Source organism: Enhydra lutris, unplaced genomic scaffold (assembly GCF_002288905.1).
Source record: "Enhydra lutris kenyoni isolate GAN:26980312 unplaced genomic scaffold, ASM228890v2 scaffoldscaffold2, whole genome shotgun sequence".
NCBI classification, from domain to species: domain Eukaryota; kingdom Metazoa; phylum Chordata; class Mammalia; order Carnivora; family Mustelidae; genus Enhydra; species Enhydra lutris.
Window position 1 is genome coordinate 67738983 of NW_019154086.1, and position 23377 is coordinate 67762359.

Consider the following 23377-nt stretch of genomic DNA (forward strand, 5'->3'; position numbering starts at 1 on the left):
GTAGGGACTGTGTTTGGTGGGGGTTAAAGAGGATTCATACATCTCACATTCCTTCATGTAATTCAATTTTGTAAATTGCCACACATGCAGAGAATTGTTTGAGCTTAAAAAAGAATGAAGCTGGGAACTATTTCTTTTTCTAAAAATTGCCACAGTGACCTCCTTTAGGCTTTCAGAGCATATCCATCTTATGGAGTATTTTTTTAAAATGAGCAAAATTAAAGTAGTACTTTGAATTATTTGAGATTTGTAGTGATGCAACTTTAAAAAACCTTATGGGACTGATAATAGTACCTCGGTCCAAAAATTCTCAGTGCTAAATACTGCATTAAAAATCTTCATTGTAGCCAGATGAAATAGGATATATTAATTAATTCTTGCAAGTTAATCCTTGGAGTACTTGTCTATTCTAAATGCCTCTTTTTTTCGGTTACTATAAGATCTCACAGATACATTATAAGATGTGGCAGAAATGACACTTACTTAGAGGAAATACAGTTAGACTCACCTGTTGACAATGATGAAAAAAGTCCTTGAAAGCTCACTGGAAAAAAAAAATGTTCTTAGTTCTTAGTTTATATTGATTGTAATAGAAGTTATGTTACTCTACATTTGTGGCATATTTATGCAAGTTTCTGCATTTGTATTTGGGACTGTTAAAGTATTTTTAGAAGTCAAGCAGTATTTATATTAATACAAGTCAATCATTAAGATAATTTTTATTATGTATTAGTCATGTGACTAAAATATGGGCGTGGCTGCAGTGTCACAGGTAATCAGTGTCACGAGCATGTATTTATTAAAAAAACAGCAAACACTTGATCTGAAGTTTAGAGCAGTTTAAAATAAGAATATGTTCTTTGTTGTATTAATTCATTGTTATTTAAATGTTTAATGTTCTGTTTTCTCTAGGGATAAGTAGTTTAAAAAAAATTTTTTTTTTTTTTCCTGGAAAGATACCAATATTTGTATCTGGCTTAACACATCCGACCTTAGCCTCTTCAGAGGAAGTGAACACATGTTCTATGAGTAATCCCCTAGATAATCAGCAGCCAAACAAAGGAGCAGTAAGATCAAATTCCAGTGTTTCTTCTCCACTGAAATAAAACTGAAATTCAGAAATTGCATTAACAGGCTTCTGTGCTTTATGGTCAGTTATACTGTGGTGGAGACCATTTAGAGGGGGAGGAGGAGGAGAAGGTGACAGTGATGGCGGTGTTGATGGAGGTGGAGAAGGAGAAAGATTTGGTGATGTTGGAGTTACTGGTGTGGGCACATGGATTGGTACTCAGATAACCATTTTGAAAGTTATTTTTCCCATCGTAGTTATGCTGTCTTTGTCAATTCTGCCATGTGAAAATGAATAACCGTAGGTGGTGTTCCCTGGTCACCAGTCATTATTTTTTCCAGCATACAAAACTAAGCAGGAAATTTGGAGACTTATTCCTGACCCTGTTAGCACCCTTTTTCGAACCCTACTTTTAAGGGGTGTTGACCCAGAAAAAAAATTACTCAAGGGATGTAGACTAATAAAAAGGACATTTTCTTTTCTTCAACTTCCATTTACTTGTTTTAAAAATTGGGACGTGGGACTCTTGAGTATAACTGCTGACCGTAGGAGGAAAGTATTCCTTGGGTTGTACCTGCAGTGGACAGAATAGCGTCATCCTTCGGGCCAGAGGAAGCTCGGCTAAGAACTCACTCAGATCTTCTGTCTGAGGTGTCCTGGACTTTGCTCTAGGTCAGCCTTCTCAACTTCAGTTCTGTTGACGTTTAACATCGGCCATTCTTTATTCTGGGGGGCTGTCCTGTGCATAGTGTAGGATGTTTAGCAGCATTCCTGGCTTCCACCCACCAGATGCCAGCTCATCCCCTCAGTTGTGACAACCAACCCAAAGTATCTTCAGACATTGCCAAGTAGGAGGTAAAATTGCTCCTGTGGGAGCTTCCACATCTCCCCCATTTGAGCATCACTATCTAAGTGTATTAGGTGATTAACTGATAAAGACTTTTTTCCAGATTTTACTTTTACTTTTAAATACTTTGTCATTTTAAGTATTGGTACAGAATAGGATTTGCTTTTAAGAATTGAAAAACTGGAAGCACATTTTCTTTTTTTTTTTTTTTTTAATTTATTTGACAGACAGGAGATCAGAGACAGACAGGAGACAGACAGGAGATCACAAGTAGGCAGAGAGGCAGGCAGAGAGAGAGGAAGGAAAGCAGGATCTCAGCTGAGCAGAGAGCCCTATGCGGGGCCCGATCCCAGGACTCTGGGATCTGACCTGAGCCGAAAGCAGAGGCTTTAACCCACTGAGCCACCCAGGCGCCCCGGAAGCACATTTTCTAACTTAAGGGTAAAAGTGAGCACAAGGTCTTCTTAGAGAATTCAACATTACGACCTTAGGATGCCTAGTATAGTGTTTTTCAGAGTGCTGGTGGGGACCCTTCAGTGGGTTGGGATCATACATGCGGGAATGTATAGGATAACAGTGTAAAATGTATTTCTTACTTTGGAATAGCTGAGAAAAACATTTGAAAACTGCTGGCCTAGTGATAATGTATAAGCCCAGCCTCCCCTTTCAAACTGGGATATTTTAAACATATTCTCCATAGGGGTAGGTGTTTATCCAGGCCAGCTAATCTATTTGTCTTGTCAGGTTAAACTTCTTGAATAGTCTTGGAAGTATGAAACATTCAAAGTTGTTCATTGTCGTAGTAGATTTGAGACTTTCTTTTAACTTTGGTTTCTGGTGCATATCATCTTTTTTGCTAGGGGAGGAAGCTCTGAGCTCCATCACATATTTTAGAACATTCTTGGCACGTTACTTGTGGACTGTTCATGCCCTCCCCCTCACAAGATACTGAAAAAAGACAGCTCCATTTTAATTGTTTTCTTCATCAGCATGCATGCAAAAGTCCTGTTTTTCAGCAGTCAGTATTTATTTTGTTAACTTGTAGAAATTATACTTTATGGAGGAAAGGGCAAGAAACACTTCGTGTGTTTAATGACCATGAAACATAAATACGAGCATAAAGACATCTAAAAATTACTCCTAACACTGCTTGTACTCTTTTTGTAAAAATCATTTTAAAATGGCAACCTTAAGTTAAATAGTCTGTGGGGAATCCATTAGATGGGACAGTCTGCCATTACGAAGTCATGAATTCAGCTGTTAATAGGAAATTTTTGGCTTCCTAAAATCTATTGCACTTCCAGCCACTTAAAAAGCTGCTTTAGTTTCTATTGACTAAAGAAAATACATTTATATTTTGAGTTATTTGTTCAGTGGCTACTTTTCAAAGATTTAAACACTCTAGAAAGCAGTTTCATCTTTTCAATAGTGAGAGAATGTTTCAGACTAGTTTCATAATGTTAGAAACTTTGTCTTAGGGGATAGTTTTTTTCTCTAAGGAAAAATTTTAATATTATTCAAAAGTTATTTATATTACAGTTTATTTTCATAGTGAAGGTTTTTATATCCCTGTTTTTCTAATTTAGATGATATTCAGTAGAGGTATTCAAGGTATTTGCATCATAGTTTTGGGGAAAATTTGAATTTTTTTTCTTCTGAGTTGTATAATGTTTAAGTTCTATATTTGCAGAAGATGAGTGGGTGTATCACAAAAATTCACATGTTTATTTCATGGTGCCTTTATATATTATTGAGCGGCTGAGCCTAGATTTTGTGTATAGTATGAAAGTGGATGTGGAGATAGCTAAAGTTCAGTGTTGCTTAAAAGCTGAACCTTATAGATGTTTGTTTAGGAAACCAGATTGCTAGGATTGACCTTTAAAAGTGGGCCAACAATACTAGTAAGGATTTGAGAATAAAATTTCTTGACCAGGAATGGATATGAAGTGTTGTCATCATAAAGTAGGTAAATAGTTTTTCCTTTATTGAAGTGAGTTTTGAGACTGGTTTGAAATTACTTTTTCATTGGTTCATATTCAGTTCCTTATACATCTAGTTGATAACTATTTTGCAACTACTTGCTAAATACTATATTAATTTCTTATTCGCAGGCTTTTAAAGCTTCCATTCATCTGTTCTAGAAAATGGTATCAGCACTGCATTATTCTTAATAATAATAATAATACTATAGTAGAAAAATCCTTTTACAGCTGCCTGTATCCATATTGACTTTAAAAACTCAGCACTTCCACTTTTTGATAGAGGTTTTTTGTGCTAAGTACTGAACTATTCCAAAGGTGATTATAAATGGCTATTTTGAAGGAAAAAAAATACTATCATTTTAGTACAATGTCTTCATCTTCCTTTTAGAAAGAGATTCATTTGAATCCCATCATTAAGGAATGCTACATGGTACAGTTGGAGCAGCAGCTGAAACTTCTCAACATTCCATGTCTCTTCTAGGTGCTCAAACACCGAATTTTATGATAAAAGGAGGATGCAAATAATACTATATTAAGTTCCCTGAGTTCCCACAGTGAAGGAATTCTGGAACAGATAATGTTGCTACCAAGATATGAAGGTTATTTTTCCTAATCTTTACTAAGTCATTAAACTGTTCTTTTTTTCTCACCATTCATTCTGTAGGGAAAAAGTGAGGTTTTTGGAGAGGGACTACTAAAAAGTCAAATTTCAATAGAATATAAAATTAAATTTTATTAAAAATAGCTTAATGCCTTCAAGACCGAATGCCTTGAAATACTATAATATGGTCAGTAATCTGCATTTCGTGTAAAGTGTTTTTAGATATTATTCTACTTCTCACAGATTTTAGAAGGGTTTGTGATGAATGGATGAAGCTGATCACATACTTTTATTTATAGTTTACATTTACTTTGAACAATTACTATGACTTGATATTCTTTTAAAGATTAGATTTATTATGTATATAAAGTTGTTGCTAAGCTGTATTTTCTTCTGTTTATTGAAATTCGAAAGCTCTTTGAACTCATTGATTATTTTGACCTTATCTGGCTGTTTTTGGTTCCTGTGAGCAGATACACTAAGAAGTCTGCCATCCCTTTTATCGTGTGTAAGGAAAGTGTTGGTGGGATAAAACAGCTGTCATACATATTTTAAAATTTTCACCAAAAATATCCTGATTATTTCTAATGTTAAAGATGTAATTATAATTTATTCTTTTAATTTTTTTTAAGGTGATGGATGTGGACATACTGTACTAGGCCCTGAAAGTGGAACCCTCACGTCCATAAACTATCCACAGACGTATCCCAACAGCACCGTTTGCGAATGGGAGATCCGTGTAAAGATGGGGGAGAGAGTGCGCATCAAATTTGGTGACTTTGACATTGAAGATTCAGACTCTTGTCACTTTAATTACTTGAGAATTTTTAATGGCATTGGAGTTAGCAGAACTGAAATAGGTAGGAAATTTTCTTGTAAATGTACATGTAATACATTACTGAGTTTTAAAACTGAAGCAATTTTTGATACTTACATTAAATAACTAGACTATATAGAATGATATATAGGAAACTATTTATGTGGATTATGTGTGGAAATCTCAAATTTGAATCTTTTGGGAAGAGAAGATTCTTATCTATTTGTTTACTCTCCAGATAAGCTTGTTGGTACTTTTGCGACAGGATGCCACTCCACTGTTTCTAAGGAGGATGTTAAGTATCTCATTTTTTTGTTTTTTTTTCTAATCATTTTATTTGCAGTTACAGAATATAAGTATAATTCACGCATAGGAGACAGAATATCATGGTGCTTAAGAGCATAGGTTTTGGATCCAGAGTGCCTGGTATCAAATCCTCACTCTGCTGTTAGCTTCTATATGGTTTTGGACAAGTTACCGGACCTTATTCACTTGTAAGATAGGGAATGAATTAGTAACATGTAAAGTTCTTAGTACAGTCAGTAACACGTAATATGAGCTTACTAGCACTAGCTGCTGCTGCTGTTATTCTTAGCTAAGATCAGTGGTTCTCAATTATGGCTGCATATAAGAGTCACCTGGAAAGATTTTAAATAATACTATATTTTAAATAATACTATATCCCCATCCTAGAGCAGTTGAAACAGAATTGTTTAGGTGGGACCCAGACCTCCGGATTTGGATTTTAAAGGTTTCCCAGTAGAATCTGCTTTGTAGTCATGTTGAGAATCTGGCTTAGTCAGTCCCTTAGGCTTAAAGATGGAAAAATGTCTAAGACTGAGTGAACTAACATCATAAAATAAATCTTGAATACTCTGTGAGTTAATTTGGAAACATTGGTACAAGTGTATAAAATATCTTTTAGAACTGTAATTGGAACCCAGTGTCTATCCTATAAGCATGGTGTTCATTGTCTGCCGGCCTCTTCTCCATACCAAGTCAAATTCTTCCTCTCTTCTCTACTTTTTGGCCTCTTGACTATGTGAGGCCAAATTCCTGGCCAGCTTCTCTGTTGCTGATTGATAACCTCAGTTGTCTCTCAGTCAACTCTTAATTAATCTGTTAGCTTTATTACCATGTGTATATTGCTATGAACATATGGTCTCAGATAAGCTTTTAGGGACTCAGATTGCCTAAGGATCTAGAAACCACTGTAACACTAACAGAGGGCAACTGTAGTAAACACGTGATGCAGTAGGGAGTAAACAGTACCACCTAAGCCGTCTTGTAACAGCAGTGAAAAAAGGCGAGCCACAGTCCCATCAAGCCCTTAGCAGTTTACAGGAAATAAAGGAGCTAGAGAAACACATTTTATCAACCATAAAGACTCTGTAAATAGCGTTTTAAAAAGAGAAAGGGGAGAAGTAGAGGGAATTGTACTTTAAGAGCTATATCTTCCAAAAATAATGTGTGGACTTTGTTTGGTCTTGATTCAAGCTGCAGGAAGACATGTTAAGATAATCCAGAGAATTTTAAGAGGAATCGGGTATTCAGTAGTAGCAGGAATGATTGTTCTTGGTGAGTTAATGTTACAATTATTTTTCTTTGAAGATTTTATTTATTTATTTGACAGCGATGGCAAGTAGGTAGAGAGGCAGGCAGAGGGAGAGAGAGAAGCAGGCTCCTTGCTGAGCAAAGACCCTGAAGCAGGGCTCAATCCCAGGACCCTGAGATCATGACCTGAGCCAAAGGCAGACATTTAACAGACTGAGCCACCCAGGCACCCCTATAATTATTTTTTTAGGATCTGATTTGTTAGAGACGTTCCGAAGTTCAAATCTAATATGCTATTGATATTCTTTTTTACTTTGCTTTTCCCCCTCCTAACAAGGAAATCATTCCAACAACAGTGCATAGACGTAGCCCTTAATTCTTTTTACAGCTGCAGAGAACTCCGTAGTGTGGAGGTACTGCAGTTTGTTTAACCACTCTTCTGTGTACAGATGCTTCCAGTACAGTGCTGGAACAAGTAACTTCATGCAAGTGTATTTTTGTCTTCTTGGAGGTGTATCTTCAGAATAAATTACTGAAATGCAGCTATTGATTCGAACGATAAATGCATATATATTACCGGAGTCCCCTCTACAAGGGTTGTGCCAGCTTGGATTTCCATTTAGCAATGCGTAAAAATGCCTGTTTCCCCACAGCCTTGCCAGCATGTGCATCATCATGCTTTGTTAAGTTTTGCCAGTTGATAGGTGGGAAATGGTATCTCAGTATACTTGTGATTTGCATTTCTTTTAGTATGGGTGATGCTGAACATATTTTTTTGTATGTCAAAGGTTCATTTTTTTAGAATAACTTTTTGTGTCATTTGCTCATTTTTCTATCAGGTTTTTTTGGTCTTTTTTTTTCCTTTGGTACTAGGAATTCTGTTACTATCTTATTTTAAAATTTTATTTATTTGAGATAGAAGAGAGGGAGCACGAGTAGGGTGAGGGGCAGAGGGAGAAGCAGACTCCCCACTGAGCAGGAAGCCCAGTGTGGGGCTTGATCCCAAACACTGTGACTCCGGGATCATGCCCTGAGCCAAAGGCAGACACTCAACTGACTGAGCCACCTGGGAGCCCCTATGGAACTTGTTTATACAGTTTTGTTGCCATGAAGGTTTTTTCCAGTATAGCAAATTTATTATTCTTTTGCTTCTGGATTCTGAATCCTAATTGGAAAGCCTCTCGTTACATCCCAGTTAAATATAAATTTACCTATATTTTCTTCTAGTACATGTATGTGGTTTCTTTCTTTCTTTCTTCTTTTTTTTTATATATTTAGATTCTTGGTCCATTTGGGGATATTCTTTTATATGATACAAAATGTAGATCTAATTGTATCTTTTCCAGATGACTAGTCACTTGTCCTAACACTGTGCATTTAAAGGTCTACCTTTGCCTCATTGATTTAAAATACTGACTTTATCATACACTGAAGTTCTGTACATACTTGATTTCTGGGTTTTCTGTTGTATTCCACTGATCAATATTTACATAATCAAAACACACAATTTAAATGATAGAGGCTTTATAATGTGTTTTAATGTGTCTCTCTCTTTAAGGTTGTTCATTTTTAGTGTATTCTTGGCTATTCTCACCTGTTTATTGATCCATATGAAGTTTAGATATCAACCTGTCCAACTTCATAAAAATGTTTGTTAATTTTTTAATTGTGATTGTTCATAAGTTGTCTTTTGGTATGTTGAGTCATCCTGTTCAAGACCAAGAGCTGTTTTCTATTTGTTGAAATCTAATTTTGTTGTTTACAAGAGTATTTTGAACTTTCTCATGTAGATTCTACACTTTTTTTTTTGTTAAAGTTATTCCTAAATATCTTCTCTGTTGCTGTTGTAAGTGGAAATGTTTTGGCTTTGTTTTGCCATTGTATCCTCTTACTGGTTACTAATTATATGAAGACTATTGATTTCTTCCTTTTTTTTTTTTAAGATTTTATTTATTTATTTGACAGATCACAAGTAGGCAGAGAGGTGGGGGGGGGGCAGGGGAAGCAGGCTCCCTGCTGAGCAGAGAGCCCGATGCAGGGCTCCATCCCAGGACCCTGAGATCATGACCTGAGCTGAAGACAGAGGCTTAACCCACTGAGCCACCCAGGCACCCCAAGACTATTGATTTCTATATGATGATTTTATATCCTACTTTACTGTTTTTTTTTTAATTCAGTTTTATCATTCACTTTCTAGGAATTTCTAATACACAATCACATCTGCAAATAGAGATAGTTTTACTTCTTTTCCAATTCTTGCGCCTATGAATGATTTATCTAATTATATTGGCTAATGTTATCAGTCATTGTTATGTTAATTTGTAGTGGAGATGGTTCTTGTTCCTGATTTTTTTTTTTTTTTTGAGATTTTATTTATTTATTTATTTGACAGACAGAGATCACAAGCAGGCAGAGAGGCAGGCAGAGAGAGAGAGGAGGAAGCAGGCTTCCTGCTGAGCAGAGAGCCCAATGCAGGGCTCCATCCCAGGACCCTGGGATCATGACCTGAGCCGAAGGCAGAGGCCTTAACCCGCTGAGCCACCCAGGCGCCCCTTGTTCCTGATCTTAATGGAAATATTAGCTCAGGCTGCTGTACCATATACTGGATAGCTTAAACAACATATTTATTTTCTCACTGCTTTAGAGTCTGGAAGTCTGAAATCATTGTGTCGGATTCAATTCCTGAGGAGAATTCTCTTCCTGGATTTACAGACAGCTACTGTGTTTCTATGTCCACACATGGCAGAGAAAGAGTGGGGAGTGATTTCTCTGGTCTGTTTGTACAAGGACACTAATCCTGTCGGATTAGGACCTTACCTTTATGACCTCATTTAACCTTAATTACCTCCATAAAGGCCCTATCTCTAAATATGTGCACATGGCCTGGAGTGGGAAGGATTTCAACAAATTAATTTTGGGGGCTATGTAACAGGAAGTATCCCTTTATTTCCATTTTCTTGAGTGTTTTTTTGTTAGGAAAGAATTGGATTATGTCAGAAAGCTTCTTTAGCATCTGTGGAGATGATTATATGATCCTACCTATTATATAACTTTCAATGAACTGTTTTACTTTCCTCTTTCCTTCTCTCCCTGTTTTTACTCTTTTAGAACATAAATTCATAACATGTAGCCTACATCATACAACATCTTATTCTTCAACCCATCTCTAACTTTCCTAGGTCTGTATTTAAAAATATTTGAATGTTCACACTCTGCCTTTTTGCCCAAGTTTTCCCAGTCATATTATGAGTGGATGAAGTTCATCTTGGAATAGATTGATTCCTGAAGCATGACTTGTGATGTAGAATATCTTGGCATGCTTAAAACTGCTTATTCTAAAATCTTTATTATGTGGAGACTTGAGGGACAGCTTGATTATATATAAATATGTCCTTGATTGACCTATTCTTTTTTGAGTTTCTTTTTGTTTTTAAATAATCTTCCATTATTGCCAGGTTATTTATTTATTTATTTATTTTTAGCTTATTTACCTTTAAAGTCTGAATAGTGTTATAGGATATGTGTTGAAGTTGGTCATTTTGGGTTGGTTTTCACTGGTATCCAGTAAGCTCTTTCAGTACATAGATCCAGATCTTTTATTTCTGGAAAGTTTTGTGAGATGATACTTCTAATATTATTTCTGTTCCATTCTCTTGTGCATCTTTTTTAGATACATTTTTAAGTGTGAGAAACTTGGATCTTCCTTAACATTTCTTTTTTTTTTTTTTTAAAGATTTTATTTATTTGTCAGAGAGAGAGGGAGAGAGAGCGAGCATAGGCAGACAGAATGGCAGGCAGAGGCAGAGGGAGAAGCAGGCTCTCTGCCGAGCAAGGAGAGCAAGGAGCCCGATGTGGGACTCGATCCCAGGACGCTGGGATCATGACCTGAGCTGAAGGCAGCTGCTTTACCAACTGAGCCACCCAGGCGTCCCTTCCTTAACATTTCAACCACATTCTCACCAGTGCTTTTAGTTTTTTATTTCCTTTTTATTCTATTTGGTTCATTTTTCTTATTTTTCTTTTTTTCAACATTCATTATGTTTCATTAGAATCCATTATTCCTTGTACACCTTGTAATGTGGTCTTCATTTTTTACATAATTGTCTTTTTTTTTTTTTTTTTTTACATTTTGTGAGATCAACTCTTAGTTCTTTCTGGATATTGTCCATTTCTATTTTTAGTTTTTGAGTTTCTGTTTTTGGGGTTTTATATCCCCAATTGCTTGAGGACATTTAATTAAGTCTGGAGTGTTTCAGTTTCCTTCTGCTTTATTATTGTTTTTTAGAGGAAGGGAGTTTCCATAAACTGAATTGTTGTAATTCTCATTTTTTGTTTTATTTTATATATATATATATATTTTGTTTGTTTGTTTCATACTATATATATAATGTGTAATATATACTCTCTACAACTTATATATGTTGTATAGTATGTATAAGTTTTATATACTATAAATAAAGATTTATGTATTTATTTTAGAGAGTGAGAGCAGAAGAGCTAGTGGGGAGTGCAGAAGGAGAGAGAATCCCAGGCAGACTCCCTGCTTAACTCAGAGCCTGACACAGGGATCCATCCCATGATCCTGAGATCATGACCTGAAATCAAGAGTCAGATGCTTAACCAATTGAACCACCCAACCGCGCCCCCGCCCTTTTTTTTTAAATAGGCTCCACACCCAGCATGGAGTCCAGTGCAGGGCATGAACTCACAACCTTGAGATCAAGAACGGAGCTGAGATCAAGAGTCAGACACCTAAATGACTGAGCCACCCAGGGTCCCCTTTATACTATATATTTTTTAAGTAGATAAAGACTGTGTAGATATTTGTGGGGATAGAGGTAGTGGTTTGCAGTGGTTTACTTTATAGTTTGTGGTAGGTTCATGAAAGCACTCTGTTAGTGTCAGAGATATTTTCTTTTTTGGAGAAGAGGTTGTAATGGGGGAGGAGTTATATAACTTTTGGGGGCGGTTCTTGCAGGACTCTAAATTTCCCCCTCTTGCTTTGTTCTCCCCTTTACAGTACAGTTTCCAAAGTAGTCCTCTCTTTTTTTTTTTCCCAAAGATTTTATTTATTTATTTGACAGTGCGCACAAGAAGGGGGAGAAGCAGGCTCCCCACTGAGCAGGGAGTCCGATGCAGGACTCCATCCTAGAACCCTGGAATCATGACCTGAGCTAAAGGCAGACATTTAAATGACTGAGCCACCAGGGAGCCCCTTTTTCTATTACTCTTAACCTACTTCTCCCCCTGAAGTGTTTTCTTTCCAAAATTGTGCTGTTGAAGATTTCTGTGCTCTTAAGTTCCTTCTCTGAAGTCAGTACTCTGATCTACCAATGGACTTTTTTTTTAATCTGGTATTTTCTGGCTATGCATGGGATATCTTGATAATCTTTTTCTCCCCAATGGCTCTTTCATTAACTTTTACCACTTAGGTTATTTGTAGACTCTATGAAATCTATTGCTGTGCTTTAGGGGTCCATGATCTTAGTAAAAGTAGAATATTTCTTGTTCTTTGAGTTTCTTCCTGTTTTATTTTTAAAGTTGTCTTTGTAAAAAATACTTACTTTATGTCATTTTAAAGCAGTAAGTACAGTTTCATTTGAAAGACTTAAAGGTATTATAATACTATCATCATCATTAACATTTTTCATTTAGAATAGTTTTCCTTAGTCAGGAATTGAAGAAGTGATACATAATGATTGTAGGTATCTTGAATGATAGATGTAAAAGCCACAGAGCTTTGTGTAAGATAAAGTCCTAGCCTATGAAAACATGTGGTCAAGAAGGCTAAAGGCATCTTATCTGTTCATCATGAAAATACATTGGTTAACTGTAGATGGTTTTTCATGAGAAGGATTGATTGGAACTTAAATTAAACTTGGATTTGTCCTAATGAGAAAGTATCATATGAGGTGGTTTTTTGCATTGCAAAATACAGAAGTCAAATACAATTCAAAAGACTTCAGTGAATCTTTGTGTCCTGGAATAGTCAAGCTGGTTTATGACCGAGAAGAGAAAATAAATACTGAAGTTTTGTCTCTGTAAATGACGTCACCACTTTAAAATGTTTCTTCTACTGTTTTGAGGCAGGTCAGTGAGGAATTGACAACTGTCTTATTTTTTGGCAGCATTCAACTGGATAAAACTTAATTTCTGCAGTCGTATCCAAGAATTCTTATTTTGGGGCCTTTATAGGAAATATTAAAAAGCTTTGATATTTCCTAAGTGGTGAAAGTTTATTTTTCTACAAAGCTTTGAAAGAAATTTCATGGTATGCTGTGTGTGTCTCACCTGTGATGCTTGACAACACATCTGGTTTTATTGAAGTTTACGTATTGTGACTCATTGCTTTTTACATTAGTATACTTGGTATGAGAAATTTTGCCAGCTATCAAGAAAGAAGCTGTCAGTTTAATAGAAGCCAAAGCCTTGAATCACTACCTTTTCAAAAGTATTTATTAAGAAATAAAAGCAGAATAATGACATTCTCTTCTGTCCAGAAGTTTGTGGTGTTCCAGAAGATAAGTCTTCAAACCCTAAAAGCATAGGTTTCATAAGAGAGAAGGGAAGCCCACTAAGAAAAATTTGATGGGGAAGATGGTTATTATTCTGTGGATATTTTGTCTACATGAATACTATAAAATTTTCCATCAAGACCCTTGATAGATAGTAATAAAAAGTTGTGTGCTCTTTTGTCCAACCTGCCATTCTGGAAGATATTATTAGAGGAGGCAACAGTGCTTATAATCAAAGAAATGCAAATTTTTAAAACTAAATATTCCTTTAAAACTAAAAATTCCTCCTTGAATTTTGAATTTAAAAAAAATTTTTTTAATCTGTTGTCATGGGTATGGTGAAATTGGTACTTCTTTTTTTTTTTTTTTTTTTTTTAAGGCTCCCTTAGTTGGTATAGCTCACCTGCCTAGCAATCTGGAAGTATATATTAAGAATCATTCTTAAGGAAATACTTAAAAATAGAAGAAGTTGTGTTAGGAAAATGTTTACTCCAACATTATTCACTGTTTGAAAAATTGGAAGCAATCTGAACTTCTAACAGTAAGGAAATTAAGGTACATCTGCCATATAACCAGTTCTTAGCTATCACTGTCTGCCTTTTGGTGAATGCAGATGTACAATTCTATATCTAGACGAGGAGTTGCCAGGTCACTGGGTGTGCATGTGTTCAGCTTTAGTAGATATTGACAAATGCATTTGTGGCTGTACTAGTTCATACCCACCACAAGTGTATGAGAGGTCCAGTTACTTGGTCTCTACTTTTGCCATTTTAACCATTTGTGTGTGTGTGTGTGTGTGTGTGTGTGTGTGTGTACTGATACCACATTGTTGTTCTGCTTTGCATTTCTCTGATGCCTAATGATATTGTTCTCTTTTCCTATGTTTGTTAGCCATTTGAATATCTTTTATGAGAAATGTTGATTTTTTTATGCATTCTTTCTTATATTGAGTGATCATTTTTATTTGTAGGAATTCTTTCTGTATTCTGGTATGGGTTCTTTGGGGTATGTATTAAGATATATATTCTCCTTCTCTGTGGCTTTTCTTTTTACCTCCCTCACTGGTAACTTTTGATAAGCAGACATTAAGTTTAACTTAATATTCACAATTATTAATTTTTTTCCATTTAAGATTACCATTTTTTGTCTTCTTTTTAAAAATCTTTGCCCACTCATAGGTCATGAAGTTGTTCCCAAGATTTTCTGCTAAAAGCTTTATTGTTTTCCTTTCTGTATATATTATCTTCAGCCAATCCATAGTTAATTTTTTGTATGAGATGGGAAATAAGAGTAAAGATGTCAAGGTACATTTTCCATATGGACTTAGTTTTTAAATGTACAAATAACTGCATCTGTCATTTATTCATGGGAAAAAAAAACAGTGAAGTAGCCATATTTCCCTGAAATCAAAATCCGTAATGACTTTATAATGTAGAAGAATACACTTTTAAAGTAGTCACTGTCTTTTAGAAAGAAAGGCAGGGGTGCCTGGGTGGCTCAGTGGGTTGAAGCCTTCGGCTCAGGTCATGATCTCAGGGTCCTGGGATCGAGCCCCGAGTTGGGCTCTCTGCTCGGTGGGGAGCCTGCTTCCTCCTCTCTCTGCCTGCCTCTTCCTACTTGTGATCTCTGTCTGTCAAGTAAATAAATAAAATCTTAAAAAAAAAAAAAAACAGAAAAGAAAGAAAGGTAAATCCACTATTGGTGATACTGTTATTCCTTTTATTTACTTTATATTTTAATTAAAAAAAAACTTTTAAAGATTTTATTTGAGGGGCACCTGGGTGGCTCAGTGGTTTAAGCCTCTGCCTTCTGCTCAGGTCGTGATCTCAGGGTCCTGGCATCGAGCCCTGCATCGGGCTCTCTGCTCATCCGGGAGCCTGCTTCCCCCTCTCTCTCTGTTTGCCTATTTGTGATTTCTCTCTCTCTCTCTCTGTCAAATAAATGAATAAAATCTATTAAAAAAAAAAAAAGAACTGAACACAGAATGAAGACTTTTTTAAAAAAAGAAAAAGATTTTATTTATTTGAGAGAAAGAGAGAATGCACACGCATGAGCTAGAGGGTAAGGGCAGAAATAGAGGGAAAAGCAGATTCCTTGCTGAGCACCAAGCCTGATGTGGGGCTTGATCCCAGGGCCCGGAGATCATGGCCTGAGCTGAAGGTGGCTGCTTAACAAACTGAGTCACCCAGGCATCCCACTGCTACTCCTTTTAAAGATAGTAAATATTTGTTACTTGTTCTTTTAGGTATATACCCAATAGCCAAATTGCTTATTTTTTAATTTTTATTTTTTATTTATGACATGGGTACATTTTATTTTATTTTTTTGAGTATAATTATTTTTATTATTTATTTTTAAATTTTATTTTTTTTTTAGTTTAAATATTATATATGGTGCAGTATTTAAATAGTTTAAATAGTTTAAATTAGTTTAAATAGTTTAAATATTAATATACGGTGCAGTATTGGTTTCTGGAGTAGAATTCAGTGATTGATCACTGACATGCAACACCCAGTGCTCATCATAACAAGTGCCGTGCTTCGTAGCCTGTTCTTTAAAATGAAATTATATCTGTATCCTCCCACGGTTATCCTATCCAGGTAAGTCTTTGTTGAAGTAGTTAAATGTAATGCTGAATCCAGCCTAAAACAACATATTGTTAGTCACAATATAAGCAGGATCATTATGGGAAGGCATCTTAGTCATTCAAAAAGAGAACATGAAATCACTGTAAGTCAGAGGGCTGCTTCTACAACTCCATCTCACTCTTGAAGCCCGCCTCTTAAAGAAGCTGTATTGATGGACGTTACCTAGTGATAGTCTCTTCTCTAAACATTTTCTGGGCATTAAAATGGCCTCTTCTGTATTTTAGGGCCTCCAAATATGTGTTTGGTTGTCTTACACTCCGCTTTCTAAGGGCAGCAGTGGGCCTGTCTAGTTTTATCACTGAATTCTTGCTACATACCTCTTTCAGTTCCTGGATATTCAGGGGCTCACTTTATTGATGAATTACTTTGACAGTTCCAAATTTGGAATTTTCTTTTTGCAATTAGAAGTGCTTCTGGGGGTGCCTGGATGGCTCAGTGGGTTAAAGCCTCTGCCTTCCGCTCAGGTCATGATCTCGGAGGTCCTGGGATCGAGCTCCGCATCAGGCTCTCTGCTCAGCAGGGAGCCTGCTTCCCTTCCTCTCTCTCTGCCTGCCTCTCTGCCTACTTGTGATCTCTGTTTGTCAAATAAATAAAATCTTTAAAAAAAAAAAAAAAAAGAAGTGCTTCTGTACATAGGCACTAAAAAGCCATGCCTAAATCTCTTTGCTAATCTTCCCTAAGCAAATTCCATTTCCATCTGTTGTATCTGTTGGAGGTGGACACAGTTGATGTGCTTTTTGCTCTAGCAAATAACTCCCCACCCCCTTCTTGTCTTTTTAAGTTGTGAGTTTGTAAGAGAAGTGTTGTTCGGTGGCAAATCTCTCCAGAGGCTAAATGATCTTCCATTTAGTCGACAACATAAATCAGATTCCTGAAGTTTTGTGGCAGTATTAATACCAGTTCTAATCTATTTCAAATCAGAGGGATTTCTCCTCTCTTCTAAATACAGAATATTTCCATTTAACAACTTCCAAGGTTTGTTGCTGTTCATCATCTACCAAAAGTATGGTTAACATAGACTTTGAAAAACACATGGTAACCTTAATACCTTTTATGGTCTAGAGATGGTTTCTTAAACCTTATAAGCCAATTTCTGCTAGCTTCCCACTTTTCTCGTGCGGCCTTCTCACTTTTCTCTGGCTTCACAGATTTAAAGAGAGTTAGGCTCTGGCTTAAGGGGATGTTGTGGCTGGTTTGATCTTATCAGAACACTGAAACCTTCTCCAAATCAGCAATAAGGCTATTCCACTTTCTTATCATTTACATGTTCACTGGAGTAACACTTAATTTCCTTCAAGAACTTTTCCTTCGCATTCACAGTTTGGCTATTTGGCTCAAGAGGTCTTTCAACCTATCTCAGCTTTTGACATGCATTCTTCCTAAGCTTAGTCATTTCTAGCTGTTGATTTAAGATTTAAAGTGTGAGAGATGTGACTTTTTCACTTGAATGCTTAGAGGCCATTGGAGGTCATTAATTGGACTAATTTCAGTATTGTTGTGTCTCAGAGTAAAGGGAGGCCTGAGGAGGAGGAGAGAGATGGGCAATGTTTGATGGAGCAGCCAGAACACACACAACATTTATTGAGTCTGCCAGTCATGTGGTTTCATGGAATTTCAAAACAATTGTGATAGTAACATCAGATCACAGATTACCATAACAGATGTAACAGTAATGAAAATCTTGAAAAATTACTAAGATGTGACATAGAGATACAACGTGAGCAATGGTTGTTGGAAAAATAGTGCCAACAGACTTGTTAGGTGCAGGATTTTCACAAGCCTTCAACCCATAAGAAAGAAGTCAGTTATCTGCAATGCACAATAAAGCAAAGCACAATAAAATGACACATGCTGGTACACCAAAGTACATTTCTGGCTGTATTAACTTTCTGTTGTTTTATAATCTTATCACAAACCCTGTAGCTTAAAATACCAGAATTTATTATTTCAGTTTCTGTACACTAGAAGTCTTGTTTAACCTGTCTTGCCTGGCTGAAATCAGGGTAGTCATCTGGGGATGTGGTTCCCATCTGAAGCTGAAGGTTCTCTTCAAGCTCACTGACTACTGCTACTGTCTTGTAGTTGTAAAACTGGGGTCCCCATTTTTTTGCTACCTATTGCCCAGAGACTGTTTTCAGTTCCTACAGACCACATGGAGTGTTTACCACATAGGTGTTCTTTTTTTCTAGCCCAGTGGGGATTTTTCTCTCTAATTTCCAGTTACGTGACTAACCTGAGAAAGCACTAAAAGAAAGTCTTTAAAGTGCCTGACTGATTAGGTCAGGCCAACCCAAGGAAAATCTCCCTCTTACCATATATGTAATGTACAGATAGTTAAAAAAAATTTTTTTAAAGGCAGGGATCCTGGTAAGAAAATACTCTAGAAGCATAAGAGTATCACACACTAGAGGAAATTTTTAAACTAAGTACACATTGGAAAAGTTCACCTTCACTGATTAAGAAAACAACAGATTACCAGTTTCTTTTACATCTAATACTACTGGGCAGGGTGGGGAGAATAAATTGGTAAAGCCTTTCTGCAAAGCACTTTAGTAGGAATAGTTTATGTTAAAGTCACAGAGAGACAGTGCATGAATAGGATGAATGAAGAACTAGGTATTACTGTGCTTGTGCATATGTGTTAACACCCTATATACACATTTATGCTCATTTAATGACTTATAAGCATAGACAATAAACACTTGTTCTTATTTAACAGATGGAGAGAGCTGAGGCCGAGAAAGTTACCCTCCCAAGTGGTATTAGCTATTATCTTGGTCTAATAGGATTATGTGAGAATGATTATTGTTTTTTATTGTTTTCTTGTTATATTATTCTAAATTTTTGTAAAGTTTATAGATTTTTTTAAAAGTACTTATACACTGGAAAAAAAGTGATACAAAGGCTGCCTTGAAATAAACACTCTATATTGATGGTAGAAGTATAAGTTAGTTTAACTTTTAGAAAGCAACATGACCCTATAATTTGATTTCAAAAAAATCTGGCCTTGATAATTATTTTAAGTATGGAACAAAGTTGTACATGAAAACAAATCTATTATATCATTATCTAAGGTATGGAAAAACTGGAAACCTAAGTTTCCATGATAAAGAAAATAGTCAAGTATCCTGTGGCTTATCTACTTAAAATTATCTCAGAGATCATTGGTTCTAGCCCCTACCATGTTTCCTGAGGCCCTTAACCTCCATATCCTGTGGAGCGCACTGAGAGTCCTTAGCCTCTCTCTCCACGGAGCCTTCCTCACACCCTCCTGCGGTTCACATTTCCGAGGGGGTTCACAGCTCTGCGCCCAAACCCTCTCCTGTACCCAGGACTCCACACAGGTGATCCACTTCTATCTTGCACTTCTTCCCATCAGGTTAAACCTTCCTTCTCCCAAAAGGCAAGAGACACTTCTCTTTTTTTTTAAGCAGACTCCAGATCTCAGTGCTCAAAATTCCTCTCTTTCCAAAAGGTTAGATCGTTCTTTCTTTCAGATTTATCACCACATCTCCATGACAGTTTATCCTGGGAACTCCAGGATACTATGTTGTTTGTATACTATGTTGTTTGTAATTTTTAGCTACTATGAATAATGCTGCTCTGAACTATTGTTTACAAGTCTTTTTGTGGACATATGTTTGCATTTCTCTTGGGTATATGCCAAAGAATACAGTTGCTAGAGGACCACCAGACTATTCCATAGCAACTGCACCATTTACTAGCAGTATAGTAGGTTTCAGTTTTTCTAGATCCCGATCTTTCTTCATGTTGTGGTGGGCACGAAGTGGTATCTCACTGGGGTTTGATTTGCATTCCTTGATGGCTAATGATGTGTATGTACATGTATTGCACATTTTGTAAGTTTGAAAAATGTGTGACATGTATCCATCATTGCAGTATTTTCACTGCTCTAAAAGCCCTCTGTGTTCTATTTATCCTTCTTCCTGCAATGTCTGACAACCACTGATCCTTTTATTGTCTTCTACTGTAGATAGATCTTTTTATTGTTTTATTTTTCCAGAAGGTGATATAATTGCAATGAAACAATATGCAGTCTTTATAGACACTCTTCTTTGAATTAGTAATGTGCATTTAAAGTTCCGTTATGTCTGTTCATGGCTTGATAGCTCATTTCTTTAGTATCAAGTAATATTTCATCGTCTGGATGTATCCATTCACCTACTAAAGGACGTCCTGGTTGCTTCCAAGCTTTAGCAGTTTATGAATAAAGTTGCTGTAGACATCTGTGTGTGGTTTCTCTATGGACTTAAAATTTCAACTCCTTTGAATAAGTATCCAGCAGGAATGTGATTGCTGGATTGTACTATGGGACTTCTTAGTTTTGTAAGAAATCCCAAAAAAGAATCCCCAGTTTTGTTTCCCCAACAATGAATGAGAGTTCTGTTTCTCTACAGTTTCATCAGCATTTAGTGTTGTCTGTGTTCTGGGTTTCGACCATTCTAAATTCCAATAGATATATAGCGATATTTCATTGTTTTCATTACATTTCCCTGATAACATGTAATGTAGTGAACCTTTGTATATTCTTGTTATCTGTGCATTTTTTGTGAGGTGTCTGTCAGGGTCTTTGGCCTATTTTTATTTCAGGTTGTTTTCTTATTGAATGTTAAGAGTTTTTTGTATATTTAGGTAGGAGTCCTTTATCAGATGTGTCCTTTGTCACCTGTGTATTTTGTAAATATTTTCTCCCAGTTTGTGTCTTGTCTTCTCATTCTTTTTACATTGTCTTTCCAGAGCAGAAGTTTTTAATTTTAATGAAGTCCACCTTATCAGTTGTTTCTTTCATGGATCCTGTCTTTTGGTGTCCTATCTAAGAAGTCATCATCCTACTCAAGGTCATTCAGATTTTTTCCTATGTTATCTTCTAGGAGTTTTACAGTTTTGCATTTTACTATTAGGCTTGTAATCCATTTTGAATTAATTTTTGTGAAGGTTATAAGGTCTGTCTCTAGGTTCATTGTTTTGCATATGGCTGTTTGGTTGTGCCAGCACCATTTGTTGAAAATACGATCTTTGCTCCATCATATTGCCTTTGGTCCTTTGTCAAAGATCACCTGACCATGGGTGCCTGGGTGGCTCAGTGGGTTAAGCCGCTGCCTTCGGCTCAGGTCATGATCTCAGGGTCCTGGGATCGAGTCCTGCATCGGGCTCTCTGCTCAGCAGGGAGCCTGCTTCCCTCCCTCTCTCTCTGCCTGCCTCTCTGCCTACTTATGAACTCTGTCTGTCAAATAAATAAATAAAATCTTTAAAAAAAAAAAAAAGATCACCTGACCATGTTCTGTCAGATTTAGCTCTGGGCTCTCTCTTCTTTTTCACTCATCTATTTGTGCTTTCACCAGTATCACACTGTCTTGATTACTGTAGCTTTACACTAAGTATTGAAGATGGGTGGTGTCATTCCTCCAACTTTGTTTTTCTTCAATATTATATTTGCTATACTGGGTCTTTCGTCCCTCCATATATTCTTTAGAATCATTTTGTTGATAGCCGCAAAATAACTCACTGGGATTTTTTTCTTCCAATTTTATTGGGAAATAATTGACATACATCACTAAATAAGTTTAAGCTATACAGGATGATGGTTTCATCTACATATCCTGTGAAATGATCACTGCAGTAGGTTCAATGAACACCCATCATCTCCTGTTCCCCCCTCCCCCACCCTTAAGTGTGTCTGCCTCTGGCACCCATAAGCTTTATATTGTTTTCTGTGAGTTTGGTGGTGGTTTTTTAGATTACACAAATAAGTGAGATCATACAGTATTTGTCTTTCTCTGACTTACTTCACGTAGCATAATGCCTTTAAGATTCATCATTGTTGTTGCAAATGGTAAGATTTCCGTGTGTTTTATGGGTTAATGATACTTTGTTGTATAATATTTTGTTGCATGTATATGTATCCATTCATCCATGGTTGTACACTTAGGGGGTTTCCATATCTTGGCTGTTATAAATAATCCTGCTATGAATGTGGGGATGTAGATACATTTTTGAGTTAGTGTTTTTGTTTTCGATAGATTACCAAAAATAGAATTGCTGGATCATATGGTAGTTCTGTTTTTTTTTGGAGGATCCTCCATACTGTTTTCTGTAGTGACTGTGCCAGTTTACAATCCCACAAGCAGTGTACAGGGTTCTCTTTTCTCCATACCCACAGCAGCATTTGCTCTTACTTTTTTTTTTTTTTTTTTTTAGATTATTTATTTATTTATTTGACAGACAGAAATCAGAAGTAGGCAGAGAGGCAGGCAGAGAGAGAGGAGGAAGCAGTCTCCCCGCTGAGCAGAGAGTCTGATGCGGGGCTCGATCCCAGCACCCTGGGATCATGACCTGAGCCGAAGGCAGAGGCTTTAACCCACTGAGCCACCCAGATGCCCCTGCTCTTACCTTTTTGATGATGACCATTCTAAGAGACATAAGGTGATACCTTATTGTGTTTTTCATTTTCATTTCCCTAATGACTAATGACATTGCGCATCTTTTCAGGTACCTGTTGGCCTTTCTTGTATCTTCTTTGGAGAAATCCTGTTCAGCTCCTTTGCCCATTTTTTTAATTGTGTTTTGCTGTTGTTATAATTGTTGTTTGCTTTGAGTCATATAAATTCTTTATATGTTGGATATTAACCCCTTAACAAATAAATGGTTGGTCAGTATTTTTGTCTCCATTCCATAGGGTGTCTTTGCACCTTGTTGATGGTTTCTTTTGCTGTATAACTTTTTAGTTTGATATAGACCCTCTTATTTATCTTTTATTTTGTTTCTTGTGCTTTAGGTGTCATTAAAAAAATCACCGAGACCCATGTCAAGGAACTTTATTCCTATGTTTTCTTCTAGAAGTTTTGTGGCTTCAGGTTTTACATTTAAGTCTTTAATCCATTTGAGTTAATTTTTGTGAGTCGTATGAGATAGTCTAATTTCATTCTGTTACATGCAAATATCCAATTATCCCAGCTTGCTAGGATTTTGATTTTGATTGCATTCAATCTATGAAGTTGGCAAGAACTTCTTGACAGTATATTGTCTTCCTGTCATTGAGCATGGAACATTTCTCCATTTATTTCACTCTTGGAATATTGTAGTTTTCCTCACATGGTTCTTGCACGTATTTTATTAGACTTACCCCTATTTCATTTTGGGGGCTGCTAATGTAAATGGTATTGTGTTTTTAATTTCCAATTCCAGTTTTTTATTGTCAGTATATAGAGGAGCACTTTTATCCATTAACCTTGTATTCCACAACCTTGTATAGTTGCTTAATAGAGGAGGGTTTTTTTTTTCAATTCTTTTGGATTTTCTACATAGATAATCCTATCATTTGTG

General features: G+C 36.3%; 1 protein-coding gene across 1 annotated transcript in view; it reads left to right on the forward strand.

Annotated features, from left to right (window-relative positions):
* Positions 1–23377, forward strand: part of LOC111150271 (discoidin, CUB and LCCL domain containing 2) — a 91660-nt gene that overhangs the window by 17426 nt on the left and 50857 nt on the right. Inside the window, exon 2 of the mRNA XM_022507716.1 lies at positions 5132–5359. Within this exon, the coding sequence (XP_022363424.1) occupies positions 5132–5359 (228 nt within the window). The remainder of the gene's footprint in view (positions 1–5131; positions 5360–23377) is intronic.